The 15459-nt window shown below is 39.6% G+C and overlaps 1 protein-coding gene and 3 gene segments (V, D, J or C); 2 read left to right on the top strand and 2 right to left on the bottom strand.

Moving 5' to 3' along the window:
- Positions 1-2428: 2428 nt before the first annotated feature.
- LOC122864563 (zinc finger protein 691-like) lies at positions 2429-5169 on the bottom strand. Its single transcript, XM_044172125.1, has 2 exons — positions 4582-5169; positions 2429-3829 (listed from the first exon to the last, which is right to left on the bottom strand). The coding sequence occupies exons 1-2, from the start codon at positions 4850-4852 to the stop codon at positions 2931-2933; spliced, it is 1170 nt and encodes a 389-aa protein (XP_044028060.1). The 5' UTR covers positions 4853-5169; the 3' UTR covers positions 2429-2930.
- A 3611-nt stretch (positions 5170-8780) lies between these two features.
- Positions 8781-11928, top strand: LOC122864617. The segment is given in 2 exon segments: positions 8781-9005; positions 9222-11928. Coding segments are annotated over 2 exon segments (360 nt in total).
- A 102-nt stretch (positions 11929-12030) lies between these two features.
- LOC122864633 lies at positions 12031-13612 on the bottom strand. The segment is given in 2 exon segments: positions 12031-12533; positions 13381-13612. A coding segment is annotated over 1 exon segment (261 nt).
- Positions 13613-14060: 448 nt separating this feature from the next.
- On the top strand, positions 14061-14873 carry LOC122864586. The segment is given in 2 exon segments: positions 14061-14383; positions 14481-14873. Coding segments are annotated over 2 exon segments (432 nt in total).
- The last annotated feature ends 586 nt before the right edge of the window (positions 14874-15459 follow it).

A 15459-nucleotide genomic window follows, 5' to 3' on the forward strand; every position in this document is an offset into this window, starting at 1 on the left:
TATCACGACTAGTTGAAAAAAAAGACACTTACAAAAAATGACTTAATTCTTGTAAGTGAGGCTTCATTTAAAATGTTGAAAAATGACTGTTACTTCTCATTGCATCAATATTTGGTTTGTTTCTTATAAGACTTTTTTTTTTAAAGAAATAAACCGCTTTCAGCAATTAAACATTTGCGACAAGTTACAAGTACCTGTAGCTTTCAGATGAATGTAGTGGAGTAGAAAGCAGAACAGTTCTTGAGTTCATTTCTTCCATGTTTCCACCACTGTTCAGATCCTTTATTTAAGTAAAAGGAACAATTTAAAAATACTTCACTACAAGTAAAAGTACATATTATCAGCAAAGTGTACTTAGTTTTAAAAGTATTGGTTCTGCAGTAAAATGTCTCCTGTGACCGATATCTGATTCTATCTGATATATTGATTGTTTACTGATGCATCGATGTTAGAGCAGCATTTTACTGTTGTAGCTGCTCGAGGTGGAGCTAGTTTTAACTGCTTTATACACTGTTAGCTAGTTTTAACTGCTTTATACACTGTCAGCTAGTTTTAACTGCTTTATACACAGTCAGCTAGTTTTAACTGCTTTATACACTGTTAGCTAGTTTTAACTGCTTTATACACAGTCAGCTAGTTTTAACTGCTTTATACACTGTTAGCTAGTTTTAACTGCTTTATATACAGTTAGCTAGTTTTAACTGCTTTATACACAGTCAGCTAGTTTTAACTGCTTTATACACTGTTAGCTAGTTTTAACTGCTTTATACACAGTTAGCTGGTTTTAACTGCTTTATATACAGTCAGCTAGTTTTAACTGCTTTATACACTGTTAGCTAGTTTTAACTGCTTTATACACTGTTAGCTAGTTTTAACTGCTTTATACACAGTTAGCTAGTTTTAACTGCTTTATATACAGTTAGCTAGTTTTAACTGCTTTATACACTGTTAGCTAGTTTTAACTGCTTTATACACTGTTAGCTAGTTTTAACTGCTTTATACACAGTCAGCTAGTTTTAACTGCTTTATATACAGTCAGCTAGTTTTAACTGCTTTATACACAGTTAGCTAGTTTTAACTGCTTTATACACTGTTAGCTAGTTTTAACTGCTTTATACACTGTTAGCTAGTTTTAACTGCTTTATATACAGTTAGCTAGTTTTAACTGCTTTATATACAGTCAGCTAGTTTTAACTGCTTTATATACAGTTAGCTAGTTTTAACTACTTTATACACAGTCAGCTAGTTTTAACTGCTTTATACACTGTTAGCTAGTTTTAACTGCTTTATATACAGTCAGCTAGTTTTAACTGCTTTATACACTGTTAGCTAGTTTTAACTGCTTTATACACAGTCAGCTAGTTTTAACTGCTTTATACACTGTTAGCTAGTTTTAACTGCTTTATACACAGTCAGCTAGTTTTAACTGCTTTATACACTGTTAGCTAGTTTTAACTGCTTTATACACTGTTAGCTAGTTTTAACTGCTTTATACACTGTTAGCTAGTTTTAACTGCTTTATATACAGTCAGCTAGTTTTAACTGCTTTATATACAGTTAGCTAGTTTTAACTGCTTTATACACAGTCAGCTAGTTTTAACTGCTTTATACACAGTCAGCTAGTTTTAACTACTTTATACACAGTCAGCTAGTTTTAACTGCTTTATATACAGTCAGCTAGTTTTAACTACTTTATACACAGTCAGCTAGTTTTAACTGCTTTATATACAGTCAGCTAGTTTTAACTGCCTGTGAGATGATTAATGGGAGAGGAAAGAAGAAAAATGATACACAAATCTGTTTTCTGCTTTTGACTTTTCTCTAATCTTGGATTTTCTTTGTAAAATATTGAATAATTTGACCTCCTCAGGGCTCGAACAGTTAGTGGAGTTAAGCCATGTGAGAAGTTAAGAGGTGAAATGTCTCTGGTGGAGCTGCTAACAACTCACAGACATCTGAAACAAGGGGCCCCAACCAGACACCACAAACCAAAAACAAGCCAATATATTGCATTTTATAAGCTCATCATATGTTTTATTATGTAAAATGTTCATCTGCAGAGTAACTAATAACATTAGCTTTCAGATAAATGTAGTAAAATGCACAATATTTCCCTCTGAACTGTAGTGGAGTAGAAGGAAAGTAGTACTTCAAAACTATATTTAAGTTAGAAAAAGTGAAGAAACAGTGCCAGGAAATGCACTGATATCATTACACGTACAAACTGTTACTTCTCATTGCATCAATATTTGGTTTGTTTCTTATAAGACTTTTTTTTAAAAAGAAATAAACCGCTTTCAGCAATTAAACATTTGTGCAACACCACGTGTTGTTCATTTTATCCTGTGGGGTTTAAAAGGTCACAATACTTTCCGTTTCCTTTCCTTTGACTGTCAAAACTGAAAAAACAAAAGTTATGCAACCAAAATGCACTTTCAGTGTTGTTTTTATTGATTCAACTTTGGCACAAGTGTCACTGGTGGCAGGAACAGACAGGAAAAATCAGCATGAAATGTAAAACCTGCAGGATAGCACTGAATACAGAGTAAAGATGATCCACTCTGAGGTTTGTAATAACATCCTAAAACACGACTCGGAATGTTATCCAGCTTATACACTCGCCAAAAACTTCAAATAAGAGCATTCATCGACTTTGGTTCAACGTTTTCAAATCAGAAGTAAAAGGTCATGAAGCAAAAGTTTCCCCTTCGTGAAGCTTTAAATATTACTAAGACCACTTCAGCATCTCGCCCTGGTTCAACGGGTTGATTAGAAACTGTTGGGGTCAGTTCACACTTCACGACTCTGTAGTACCTTTCAAATTATTCTGATGCAAGATCGGTCGTACTGTAAGCTTATTGTAAAAATGTGTTTTCAGGACCTGTTCAGCCCACGAAATTAGTTTATTTTGAAATGGTACAGAATCCCCGTCATGTTTTCGGGCAGTCGGTGGTCAGACCTCTCCTCTGACAGGGGTGTTTGTAGAAGCAGGACAGCTGGCTGAAGCGCCTGTCGCAGATGGAGCACCAGTACGGTCTCTCGCCGGTGTGCGTCCGCAGGTGCACCGTCAGGTTGCCCTTCTCCACGGAAGCGCGCCGCGCAGTCGCGCGCAGATGAGCGGCTTCGCCCGTGTGGCTGCGGACGTGCCGCACCAGCGTCGCCCTCCTGCCGAAGCTCTTGCCGCAGACGGTGCAGCCGTACGGCCGCTCGCCCGAGTGGATCCTCATGTGCGTCCTCAGGTTCCCCCGCAGGGTGAAGCTCTGACCGCAGACGCTGCAGCGGAACGACGTCTCTCTGTGGACTCGCAGGTGAAGCTTCAGGTTCTCCGTGTGCTCCAGATGTTTCCCGCACAGGCCGCAGTCTCTCAAATGTGCCGAAGCGTGAGTGAGTAGATAACTAATCCTCTGGAAGGACTCGCCGCAAACTTTACAACTAAACACCGGCGGAGGCTGATGCGACACTTCAGGCTCCGGCGACAGATCAGCGGAGCTCTTCACCTTCGAGCTCAGAGATGAACTTTGTCCCTCTGCTTCTTCCGTCCCCTCTGGTTTCCAAAGTCCTGCAGCGTCTCTCCAGTAGTCTCCACTGTCTTCAGTCTCAGAGCACTCAGCGAGGAGTCGGCCGTCACCGGCTCCCTCCGAACCACTGGCTGGATCAAAGTCACCGTTTGGTTCTGACACTGCACAGTCCTCGCCGCCAACTTCTGTTTTAATCTGAGCAGCCGAGGAGCCGGCGTCCGTCTCGTCCATACGGTCGGTCTGGTCCAGATGGACGCTCAGGATGTGGTCATCGGGACACTTTTTTATCCAGGAGAAGGCCTGCAGAGGGTCTGAAGGGAGGCGGAAGACAAAAAAGATTTATATATATTTTTTAATAAAATAAATAAATAAATAAATACGGTGGCCCTGAGAGCTCAACACACTGCAGCTTAAGAAAACACATGCAAATAGTGCAATAAAAATAAATCAAATTAAAACAGCTTTCCAGAGGACACTAAAAAGTAACCGGAAACGGCTGGGACACGCTTGTTGTCCCACCAAAATAACCATGGCAACAACAAGGGCATCCCAGCCGTGTGCATCACTTTTTAGTGTCCCCTGGAAACAGTTTCTGCTGTCAGCTGTGCTACTTGCAGCGTTTCTGCATGTGGTTGTGTTTTCTGTATTTGGTTGCGTTTTGTCTATTTGCATGTGTTTTCCTAAGTTGCGGTGCATTGAGCTCTCAGGGCCACCGTACTTCTCAGATTTTTAAAACTCCCAAATAACGATATCAGCATCTGCCTAAACAAATCTAGTATCGGTCAGGCTGCAATTACACGTACATTTACTTTTGATAGCTTAAGTACATTTTACTGATAACACATCTTTATTTTTACTTAAGTATAAGTATTAAAATGCATGACTTGTTGTAAATATGCTATAGAGCTAAACCGATGAACTGGCCAGGTCGATATATCGGCCGATATTAGCTTATCATATCGGTATCAGTGTACATGTAGGCAGATATATTATTATCAGATGTTTTAAACTAAAAGAAGCGTTAAACACATTAAATACTTCCACTGTGTAAAGGAGGCACGACCTGCTGTTTGGCTCCACTTGCCCTCCTCGGACCTCAGGCTGTCCAGCTGCCGCCGCTGCCGGTCTATCTGCTCCCGGTACTGGGCCACGGTTTTCACGAACACAGCCAGGATGTCGTCCACCGCCGCCGTCAGCCGCTCGTTAACGAAGCTCCTCAGGGTCTCCATCTCTGACAGCGGGCTGCCCCGAGGGTCCACACCGCCGAACCCCTCCACGGCTCCGGGGGGGAACGGAGAGGAGGGCGGGGGGAACGGCTGCTGGTCTGCGGACATGTTGGTTTTAGTTTCCGGGCTCTCGCTGATGATTTTTAAGCGTTTTATCCTCCAAAACACAAAAAAAAAAAAACAACACTTCCGGTTAATATCGTCGAAGGTGAAGAAGAACACAGACAGAAAAACGTTAAAACGGTCAAAACACCGAAAGTGAAATGATAAAAACGCTCCGGCATCAGTGTTTTGTGTTAACAGAGAGAGGCCGACTGTGTCAGAAGAAAGTAAACAAAGTGGCTGAGCGCCGACAGAAAGGCGTCGGAGGGAAACAACGTCTGGTCATCAATGGTTCCGGCATCATCATCATCATCTTCTTCTTCTTCTTCTTCTTCTTCTTCTTCTTCTTCTTCTTCTTCTTCTTCTTCTTCTTCTTCTGTTGAGTTTTATGGCGGTTGGCATCCCTAATTGCGCATTACCGCCACCTGCTGGATTTAAAACAGCTTCACAGTTTAAACTATTTACAGTGTCCACCCAAAGTGCTCCCATGCCATAGTCCAGTCTCTAACCCGGACCCAGTTGTCTGAGTTGGTGCAACTCCTTCCCTCAGTGTAACATCCAGACCCTCTCCAGATGTGTCCACAACATTCAAGAACCTCCTTGCAGCGTCCAGAACCATATTAATCCTTTCCGACTTCCTCTTTATTTCAGCCGCACAGTTTATAACCGTGGCAATAAATGCCAGAAATCGCTTCTTGTCCACGCTGATGCTCTGATCATCTCCATTTCCTTTCTGCTCCTTTCCCTTCTGTACAACCACCATTTTACTCTTAGCAGCTTCAGCGTATGACGAACCCTTTTCCGCTCTGATCTTATTCATTTTTACTTTTAATTCTTTTTGGACACTGTGCTGATCCCGTATGGTGGTTTCCCTCGCAGTGCAGGCACTTTGCTTGCTCTTTCTCCACTTTACACTCCTCCACGTTACAGTTTTCCTTCCCACATCTCCTGCCTCCTCTTCATCCTGCAGCAACATGTCCATATTCCTGACAGCAGAAACACCTGAGAGGAGCTCTCTCACCCTGTAACACACATAATCTAGATCCACTCTTTCCGGCAACTCCCCCTCAAACGTCAAACACACTGAATTACTGTCCTCCTCCTCCCCTTTTCTGAATCTTGTCAGCCTTCTTGCCTCACACACATCTTCAACCTCCCGACATGAGTCGGCCTCTACTGTCAGAGGCACGCCGCTTACTCCTCTCTTCTTCTTTACTTCAGCTCCGAGTGGGAAGCAGTTCACACTGCTGTGATCTCTGAATGCATGAATCTTCAGGGTTTTATCTCTCTGACGCTTTGACACACAGTCAGTGATAACCATCCCACTTCCTGTTATCCCGACCGATCTTACATCTCCGAGCTTTCCTCCTACAAACTTCCCGACCTCATGAGGATCCTTGAAAATGCCGTCTGTTTGTGTCACAGCTACCATCCCGACAAGATACTTTTCCTCTTTCTGACCGGATTCACTTGAGTTACTCTTCTTTCTTTTCTTTTTATTTTCAAATCCTCTCGAGTCCTCGTTTCTAATTTCGCGCTCTGATTCCTCCTCTGACTCCATTTCCACCCGTCTAGCTCATCAATGGTTCCGGCAGCACAACTTGTTTTATTATAATACTCGTATTTTTTATTTTATGTAAAAGTAGTAATACCACTCTGTAAAAAATACCATGTTACAAGTAAAAGTCCTGCATTGAAATTTAGTAAAAGTACAAAAAGTAATCGGCAACATTTATTTTAAGCAGGCCGATCAAAAGTACTAATTTGGGCAGAATGGCTCCTTCCAGAGTTGAACTATTATTACTGATGCATTAGCAGTTTAATGTCACAGCTGGTCGAAGTGGAGCTAAGTTTAACTACTTTATATACTGTAAGGTAGTTTCATTTGTAAAGTTAATCATACATTTTGTAAGTAAACTCTAACTAAAAGTACCTGTAGCGTTCAGATGAATGTAGTGGAGTAGAAAGCAGAACAGTTCTTGAGTTCATTTCTTCCATGTTTCCACCACTGTTCAGATCCTTTATTTAAGTAAAAGGAACAATTTAAAAATACTTCACTACAAGTAAAAGTACATATTATCAGCAAAGTGTACTTAGTTTTAAAAGTATTGGTTCTGCTGTAAAATGTCTCCTGTGACCGATATCTGATTCTATCTGATATATTGATTGTACACAGTTAGCTAGTTTTAACTGCTTTATATACAGTCAGCTAGTTTTAACTGCTTTATATACAGTTAGCTAGTTTTAACTGCTTTATATACAGTCAGCTAGTTTTAACTACTTTATACACTGTTAGCTAGTTTTAACTGCTTTATATACAGTTAGCTAGTTTTAACTGCTTTATATACAGTCAGCTAGTTTTAACTACTTTATATACAGTTAGCTAGTTTTAACTGCTTTATATACAGTCAGCTAGTTTTAACTACTTTATACACTGTTAGCTAGTTTTAACTACTTTATACACAGTTAGCTAGTTTTAACTGCTTTATATACAGTTAGCTAGTTTTAACTGTCTGTGAGATGATTAATGGGAGAGGAAAGAAGAAAAATTATACACAAATCAGTTTTCTGCTTTTGACTTTTCTCTAATCTTGGATTTTCTTTGTAAAATATTGAATAATTTGACCTCCTCAGGGCTCGAACAGTTAGTGGAGTTAAGCCATGTGAGAAGTTAAGAGGTGAAATGTCTCTGGTGGAGCTGCTAACAACTCACAGACATCTGAAACAAGGGGCCCCAACCAGACACCACAAACCAAAAACAAGCCAATATATTGCATTTTATAAGCTCATCATATGTTTTATTATGTAAAATGTTCATCTGCAGAGTAACTTGTAACTATAGCTTTCAGATAAATGTAGTAAAATGCACAATATTTCCCTCTGAACTGTAGTGGAGTAGAAGGAAAGTAGTACTTCAAAACTATATTTAAGTTAAAAAAAGTGACGAAACAGTGCCAGGAAATGCACTGATATCATTACACATACAAACATTAGGTGCAAGGAGAACGCAGGGAGCGCTTTACATTCAGTAAAAATACATTAACGTGTAAAAGGAGATGGGAAAATGGAAGAAGACAAAAACAGAAACTATTTCAAGTATATTTTAAAGTTACGGATTCGTAGCAGCTTACAATTACAGCACAGGGCAAATTCTAGCATTGCTGGTAATAACTGTTAGTAGGAATCTCCTCTGTGGCTGAAGTCTCCAGTTCGACCACTGAGCGGCAGTAAAAGTCAGTGTCAACAACCTGAAAGGTTCCCTCTGTAGCTTTAAAAAGACAAATGTGTCTATTGTGCTCGTCAAGTTGGCTGGTTAACTGATTCAAACCTGGCAGATGCAGTGCTTCATAGTTTGCAGACTAATGTTTCCACCTGACAAACTAAAATGTTTTATAGTGACAGTGGTAAAGCACTGATCAAACTGGCTCTTCTTTTGTTCATTAGTATGCATTCAATTTAAATAATTGTATTCGGGATTTTTAAGTCAATAATTATAATAAAGATGAATAAATATTTATTTTATTATTTGGGCGAACAGTGATGGAGCCTGATTAAAGCAAAGTGAAAATGAACTTCGTCCTGTTGGTTGCGGCAGAGGTTCAGGTGGTCTTCCTCAGACTGGACGAAACTGGTCTTGAAACTGGTTTCACTTCCCTCTCTGAGCTCAGTAACCACGGCAACAGACGGGCATCACCGATGAACCATGACAACAGAGAGGTTTCAGTACTAAAAGATAAAAGTGTCATGTTTTACTGTATTATACATTTTGATTAAGAAGCAAAAGCTTCAGTTGTTGGTGGTTAAACATGTACAGTCAAATCAGTTAAAACGAGTCTCCGGATACAAAAGGAACAAATCAAGCTGGACTAAAATACTGAATCACTTTCTATATATTGTTAGTTTCTGTTAATCAACATGAGGATGATTCAAACAGCCAGCTGTCCCAGCACTGAGGAGGAAACACCATGATATGTTGAGGACAGCTACAGTTCACTGACTCTGTGTGTTTGCATATCTGTCCTGCCTCTCTGCTCCCAGCCGTTAAGAGGCCAGTGTTGATCAGTGGCTGTCCAGGCCTTTCAGAGCCACTGACACGCCGGCAGCACAATGATGATGTCACTGATTCCACTGCTGGCCACCCTGGGGCTCCTTGTTCAGGGTGAGACTCTCTTCTGAAAACTTTGCTTCAGGATGCAACCAGGTTCACCACAATGATGTTCTGCTGTGATGGAGAAACACTGAGACGAGCAGCATTTACCTTCTTCCATCTATTCTCCATGTTAAAGAAATGAGACTCTTCTGTTTGGATGCTGATCATCTTTCTCCAAGCTGGATTTGTCTCAATAACCCTTCTCCTCTTTTTCATGTTTTCCAGGTTCATCAGGACAAATCGTCCTGACTCAGTCTCCTGGATCTCAGTCTGTTGTTCCAGGACAGACTGTCTCCCTCAGATGTAAAACCAGTACAAGTGTTGGTAACTACCTCCACTGGTACCTTCAGAAACCTGGAGAAGCTCCTAAACTCCTGATTTATTTAGCTACAACCCTTCAGTCTGGAGTTCCAGGTCGTTTTAGTGGAAGTGGATCTGGGACTGACTTCACTCTGACCATCAGTGGAGTTCAGGCTGAAGATTCAGGAGTTTACTACTGTCAGCAGAGTAGCAGCTTCCCGTTCACACAGTGATACAACGTCGTACAAAAACCTCCCTCAGCTGGAGAGGAACTGATCTGACTCAACAGCTGCACTGAAACTAAAACATTAGAAGCTTCTCTAAAAGAAAACTCATGATTGTGTTAAAAGTTATATTTTTATTGTGGAAATATTTTTCATAGAATTCAGCAGAGTATTTTATTATTACTGACTAACAGTGTTTGAGACATTATCACACTGTTACAGTTTACTCAAACATTGTTTTACAGCAAAGTTTCAATCAGAAAAAAAATGGTTCAACAAGGAATTGTAACACAAAACTCTGAATCATTTGTTCTGGAGAAAATGTTTAATCTTTGACTGATTTGTTGATTTTTTCAAACTCACTGGGAATACTGAATTAGTCAAGAAGAAACCAGAATATAACAATTACAGTGAAGCAGTCATTGGCAATTATCTTTTTTAATTAATATTGTTAGTTACAAAATAAATAAAAAGATAGTGCAGAAGTTAAAATAAAGGAATATAATATGATATATATAATATAATATGATGAAATAAAACATAATACTGTAAATATAAAACTATAAAACTGTAGTAGGCAGGTGCACAGTAATGATAAAATGAAAAAATTGTAATGTATGGCCAGATAAAAACAGGATTTTAGACAGGCAGTCCACTCATATACATATATACTGCAATGGTTACACAGGTAGTATAAATAAATATATATATACAGGACAAAGCTGAATGAAAGAGTGGAGAAACATCTCAAAGCAGATGCTTTGGTGCACCAGGGCTCACTGAACGGTTTGGTGAGGATGAAAATGATGTGAATAAAATGATCTCAACCCAGTTTCGCATCTGTGGAAGGTTTTGGATCAACGTGTAAGACAACGTTCTCCACCACCATCTCCATACGACCAAATTATATAATATAAACTTTCATCTTCAGATCTGTGTAGTGACGTCTGTGTCTCTGATGCTGTATTTGCTGTTTCTCTCTACCTGCTGTACTCAGGTCTGTCTGATCTCAGTCAGATGACCTGATTAATAAAGGTTGTATATGTAACTGAGGGAACATCTTGTGGAGGAGGTGTTCATCCCTTGGCAAGGAGCCCTGAAGCTGTTCTGGAGGCTCGTGGTGGCCTGACTCCATACTAACACACTTCATGCTGCCTTTTCCTGTCAGTTGTCACCCATCTTTATATATACTATATTTACTGTGTGTGTATATACATACATACAAATTGTGATGTATGCAGGTATAAACGGTAGTAATAAATATAATATATAAACGGGAGCTGTAAACATTGACTAATAATAGTAGTATAGTAACACTAAGTAATACTTTCATGATGCCTCTACTGTTCAATTTGTTGACACTGTCAGAGATTTCAGTTAAATAATATTTTAGCATAGAGTAGTTAGTGATGGTTTTGCACTCGACTGCGTTATATTCAGACATGTTTCTAATATTTTGCCCCCCTCATATATGTAAATAGGGAGGTGAAATGCTTAAAAACAACTCTCAATATAATGTAGTCCAGTACAACACCACCTTTATATGACCTCAGTAATGAACATATAAGTGAATTTACACATTTGTGACAAAGTCAACAAAAACTGAACATTATGAGCTTCGTAAAGACAGATTTTATGGCACAGATGTTGGCCACTGATTTGCAATAGATTGTGACCACTGACTGTATATCGTCTAAATTTCCATTTATGTTTATTTTCCAAGCTTCTGAATGTCAGCTTCCCAACAGCTGCATCCTCCACAGCCTCATACCAAACCTGGAAAGCAATATGGCCACTTTCTCAAAAGCAATGCTTCAGAGTTTTAGTGAGAATATTATGATTTACTGACACAATGTATTCCAGCAAACACATGTATTTTATTGTTGTAACCCTAAATGATTTATGTAATATGTAAATCCATTAAAAATTAAATTCTTTCCTTTTGTCATCTCTTTTATTTGTCTTTGCGGTTGAACTCTTCAGCAGATGCAGTATGTAAATATTTCCAGGGTTAAATATGAGGATCACACTCGTTTTGTGTCTTTCTATGCTGATGACATACTGCTTTTTATTTCAGATGTTCAAAATATTTTTCATACTTATTTAAAAGAGATGATTCAATGATTAGATTAAAGTTTTCCTACCATGTGATTTTGTTCCAAAGGTTTATTATTAAAGAAAAATCTGTAATGACTATAGGAGAATATAGTTTCAGTCATGAAGGCATTCATATAGATTGTGGCAAAACATTTCAGCCTTAAACTACAACCATCACTGGTTTGGACTAATCAAACAATAGTGACGAATTTTGTCTGATTGTATAATGTCTCTTAATATACAGTATGTATGGCTATACATTATGTAATGTTACTCATTCTTTCTAAAGTCATCATAGAGAAATTACAACATTTTTGTGAGCTCAGTTTTGCTCTGGATTTCATACAGTCAGTGTTACCATTTAGAGAAACTCATTCAGCCACTTTGATTTAAAAGAAATTAAACCAACTGATTTGATGAAAACCTCTTTATTATCTGGAAACACTGAAATAATATTGAAACATTGGAACAAGCTAGTAAATATTGTTATTGAAACATGTCAAATAAAAGAGAGAGACAGTTGCAGAGTGCAGAGTGAGAGCAGTATCAGAGTAAAACCAGTAGCAGAGTCCCAGTGAGTCAGGTCAGGACTGGGGACACTGGTCTCTCCTCAGCGTCTCTGAGAGCGGAGTCTGGGAGCCCTGGGTGGCCTCACAGGTCACAGAGCCCACCTTCCTCCACTGGTCTGCAGGGAGCCTCAGGGTGCTGCTCCAGCTGTAGTGGCCGTCCTTCTCCAGCACCCCGGGGCTCCTGCTCTCCTCCCAGCTGCTGCTGCTGCTGCTGCTGCCGTCCACCTTCCAGGCCAGACTCCAGTCTGAGGGGAAGCCCTTGTTGGCCAGGCACATGAGCGTGGCCTTCCCCTGCTGCAGCTCCTCGCTGGAGGGGGGCAGCACCGTCAGGGTGGGACGGGCATCACCTAGGAGACACCAATCAGCTTAGAGGACAGGGACCACACAGTTGTCAATCAAACACCAGCAACTTGGACACCTTTACTGTGTGAGAGTGGATTTTCTCCTCTAAGGAGTTTCTGTCAGCTGTTTTTTCTGCTCCACCAGTCACTCACTCACACATTGTTTCACTTCCCTTTAAGAAACCTCTCATGCATATCAGCACAGAAAGAGTCCTCATATGACCTGAAAGACATCAAACTACACTGGAAATAAAAGAACCATATTTTAAACTATAAAATACAAAAACACCTTTTTTTATTATTTGGAGAAAACATTGAAATCCCCTTTTCAGTCATCTATGATTTCATTCAAAGTCCTGCTACATTTATACAAACATATTTACTGTCAAAACTGTCAAAAGGGCAAAAGTTAATCAGATGCACTTTTAAAGGACATTATTAGCCAAAAATAACCGACGACCAGGTAAACTGTTCATCAGACATATTTAAAAATACAAATAGCATCAGAGAATTGTCGACATTATTTCAAACTGAGGTTAAAAGACAATTTGAGCCATTTTAGAAGATCAGAGATTTGAACATATTTTTCTTCATTCACACTATTCAAAATAAGTTTTACTTACTTACTTTATTTTTCCTCCTGTTCAAACACATTTAAACATTTAAAGAGAAGTTCAGTAAAGCTGCTTTGAGTTCAACGTTGTGGTTAAAGAGGAGAAATAAACAATAAGATTGAGTCTTTAAAGTGATTTAGATCAGTCCAGTGGAAATTTATATCTACTACAAATGTTCAGACACAGAAATTAAAACCTAAACTGACGATACGATATTTAATATTTGTGCAGAAACTTACTTCCAACATCCAGTCTGGTTCCTCCACCAAAAGTCCTCCACAGTGATACAAACTGATTGAGTCGTCGTACAAAAACCTCTCACTGCAGAGAGACACGGCTCTCTGACTTTGTCTGACAAAAGTCCTCAAGTTTCAACTTTAATCTAAAAATCGAAATGCACGGCTTCTCTGCTCCAAGCAATTATAATCATTACATTCATGATTTAATTTATAATACAAAACTGCACTTTGGTTTTTTAAACAACACTGCATGGCAAAATTTGGAAGTTAAGATACATAATCGCATATTTCAATTTCTAGACAAAAATATAATTGCAGAAATAAAAATGTTGCTCATGAATTAATGAAATACATCAAAAATTGAACTTACTTCCAAACTCCAGTCTGGTTCCTCCACCGAACGTGTACCACAGTGATACAAACTGATTGAGTCGCCGTACAAAAACCTCTCACTGCAGAGAGACACGGCTCTCTGACTTTGAACACAACAAACTCAACATAAACACTTCCTGTTTTTAAAAGAATTAATTATTTCATATTATATTGATCAAACACGGACATCATTTTCAGAATTAATCACATTTTAATAAATGTTTTTTCCTTTATGTAAATGTGAAATTTTAATTATTCTAGCATTAAATTAAACCAAAAAAATAACACTCTTAAAGAAAATGTATCTGCAGTCATCAAAACCAATCCACATGAAAATGATCACTGACACATTATCAATCAATACTCTGGTAAATGTATTGATCCATTGAGAAACAGCATCGTCAGAGTAATCCAAGTCCCTGCTGGAGTCAGTCAGAGCATTTCCATAGAGAGCCACTTTGCATCAGCAGCACCATGCTCCAGTGCTCTGGGAGAGTTTATAGTCCTGAGAGTTGAACACTGGATGACTGACAGCTGTCCTTCATGACAACAGAAGCCACAGAAATCCTCCTCATCAAAAACATGACTTTGCTCTCCGTCCTCATCTGGACTCTCCTCTGCTTCACTCAGGGTGAGGAAAATCATTTTTCTGTGATGTGAAAATCATTTGGAGTGTAGCTGAGTTTCACCTCACCGTCTCATGTCCCGTGTTTCTTCTCTCTCCTCAGGGTCTGTTGGACAAAATGTTGTCTTGACTCAGCCAGCAGCCAAAGCAGTGCAGCTGGGTCAAAGTGTCTCTATTGACTGTAAGGCCAGTCCAACAGTTGCTCACTACTCTGGTTCACAATACTACCTGTCCTGGTACCAACAGAAAACTGGAGAAGCTCCTAAACTTCTGATCTACCTAACATCGGAAACATCTTCTGGAAACTCCTCCAGATTCAGTGGAAGTGGAGCAGGGAATGGAGTTGACTTCACTCTGACCATCAGTGGAGTCCAGGCTGAAGATGCAGCAGTTTACTACTGTCAGAGTTTTCATGAAATCAACAGTCAAGCTGTGTTCACACAGTGAAAAAGTGTCGTACAAAAACCTCCCTCAGTCAGACTGAACAGAAACTGAACTGCCTGCTGCAGCTGGAAGCTACTGCAGAGACTGACACAGTTCACTGAGGACACACACACACACACACACACACACACACACACACACACATGTTTGTTTCACTGACCATTTGGGGGACAGTCACTAACATAATGCTTTCCCTAGCCCCTTACCATAACCATAACCATAACCTAATTGTAACCTGTACCCTAAAACCAAGTCTTAACCCTCAAAAAGCCGTCTCTACCCACGGGGACCTCAGTTTCTGTCCCCACAGTGACCCCATGGGTTAGTGTGCGTTCAGGTTAAAGTCCCCACTGGGATATAAAACCAAGAAACACACAAATACCAGTTTTCCTCCTGAAGTTCAAACAGTCCACCTTAACAACCTGAAGAGACACAAACCAGATTCACAACATATGAAACATCAACGTCCACACATCACACTGAAATCTCAGGACACTGAAGCTCCATATCTGCAATGCAACAAATGTTTTCTGTGGCAGAAACACTGACGCTTCATAAACATAATGTATTCTGTGCCACAATCCATACAGTACATGTCACTGAACAAACTGATTGTTTACCAAACGCCTCATATGTCC

The sequence above is a fragment of the Siniperca chuatsi genome, linkage group LG17 (assembly GCF_020085105.1).
Source record: "Siniperca chuatsi isolate FFG_IHB_CAS linkage group LG17, ASM2008510v1, whole genome shotgun sequence".
Taxonomy (NCBI): Eukaryota; Metazoa; Chordata; class Actinopteri; order Centrarchiformes; family Sinipercidae; genus Siniperca; species Siniperca chuatsi.

Bases quoted from the DNA above. Each gene is read 5' to 3' on its own strand.
- LOC122864563 (XM_044172125.1), bottom strand. From the start codon at position 4,852: ATGTCCGCAGACCAGCAGCCGTTCCCCCCGCCCTCCTCTCCGTTCCCC. The intron at 3,830-4,581 runs GTCGTGCCTCCT...GCCTCCCTTCAG, and splicing joins CAAGTGGAGCCAAACAGCAG to ACCCTCTGCAGGCCTTCTCC.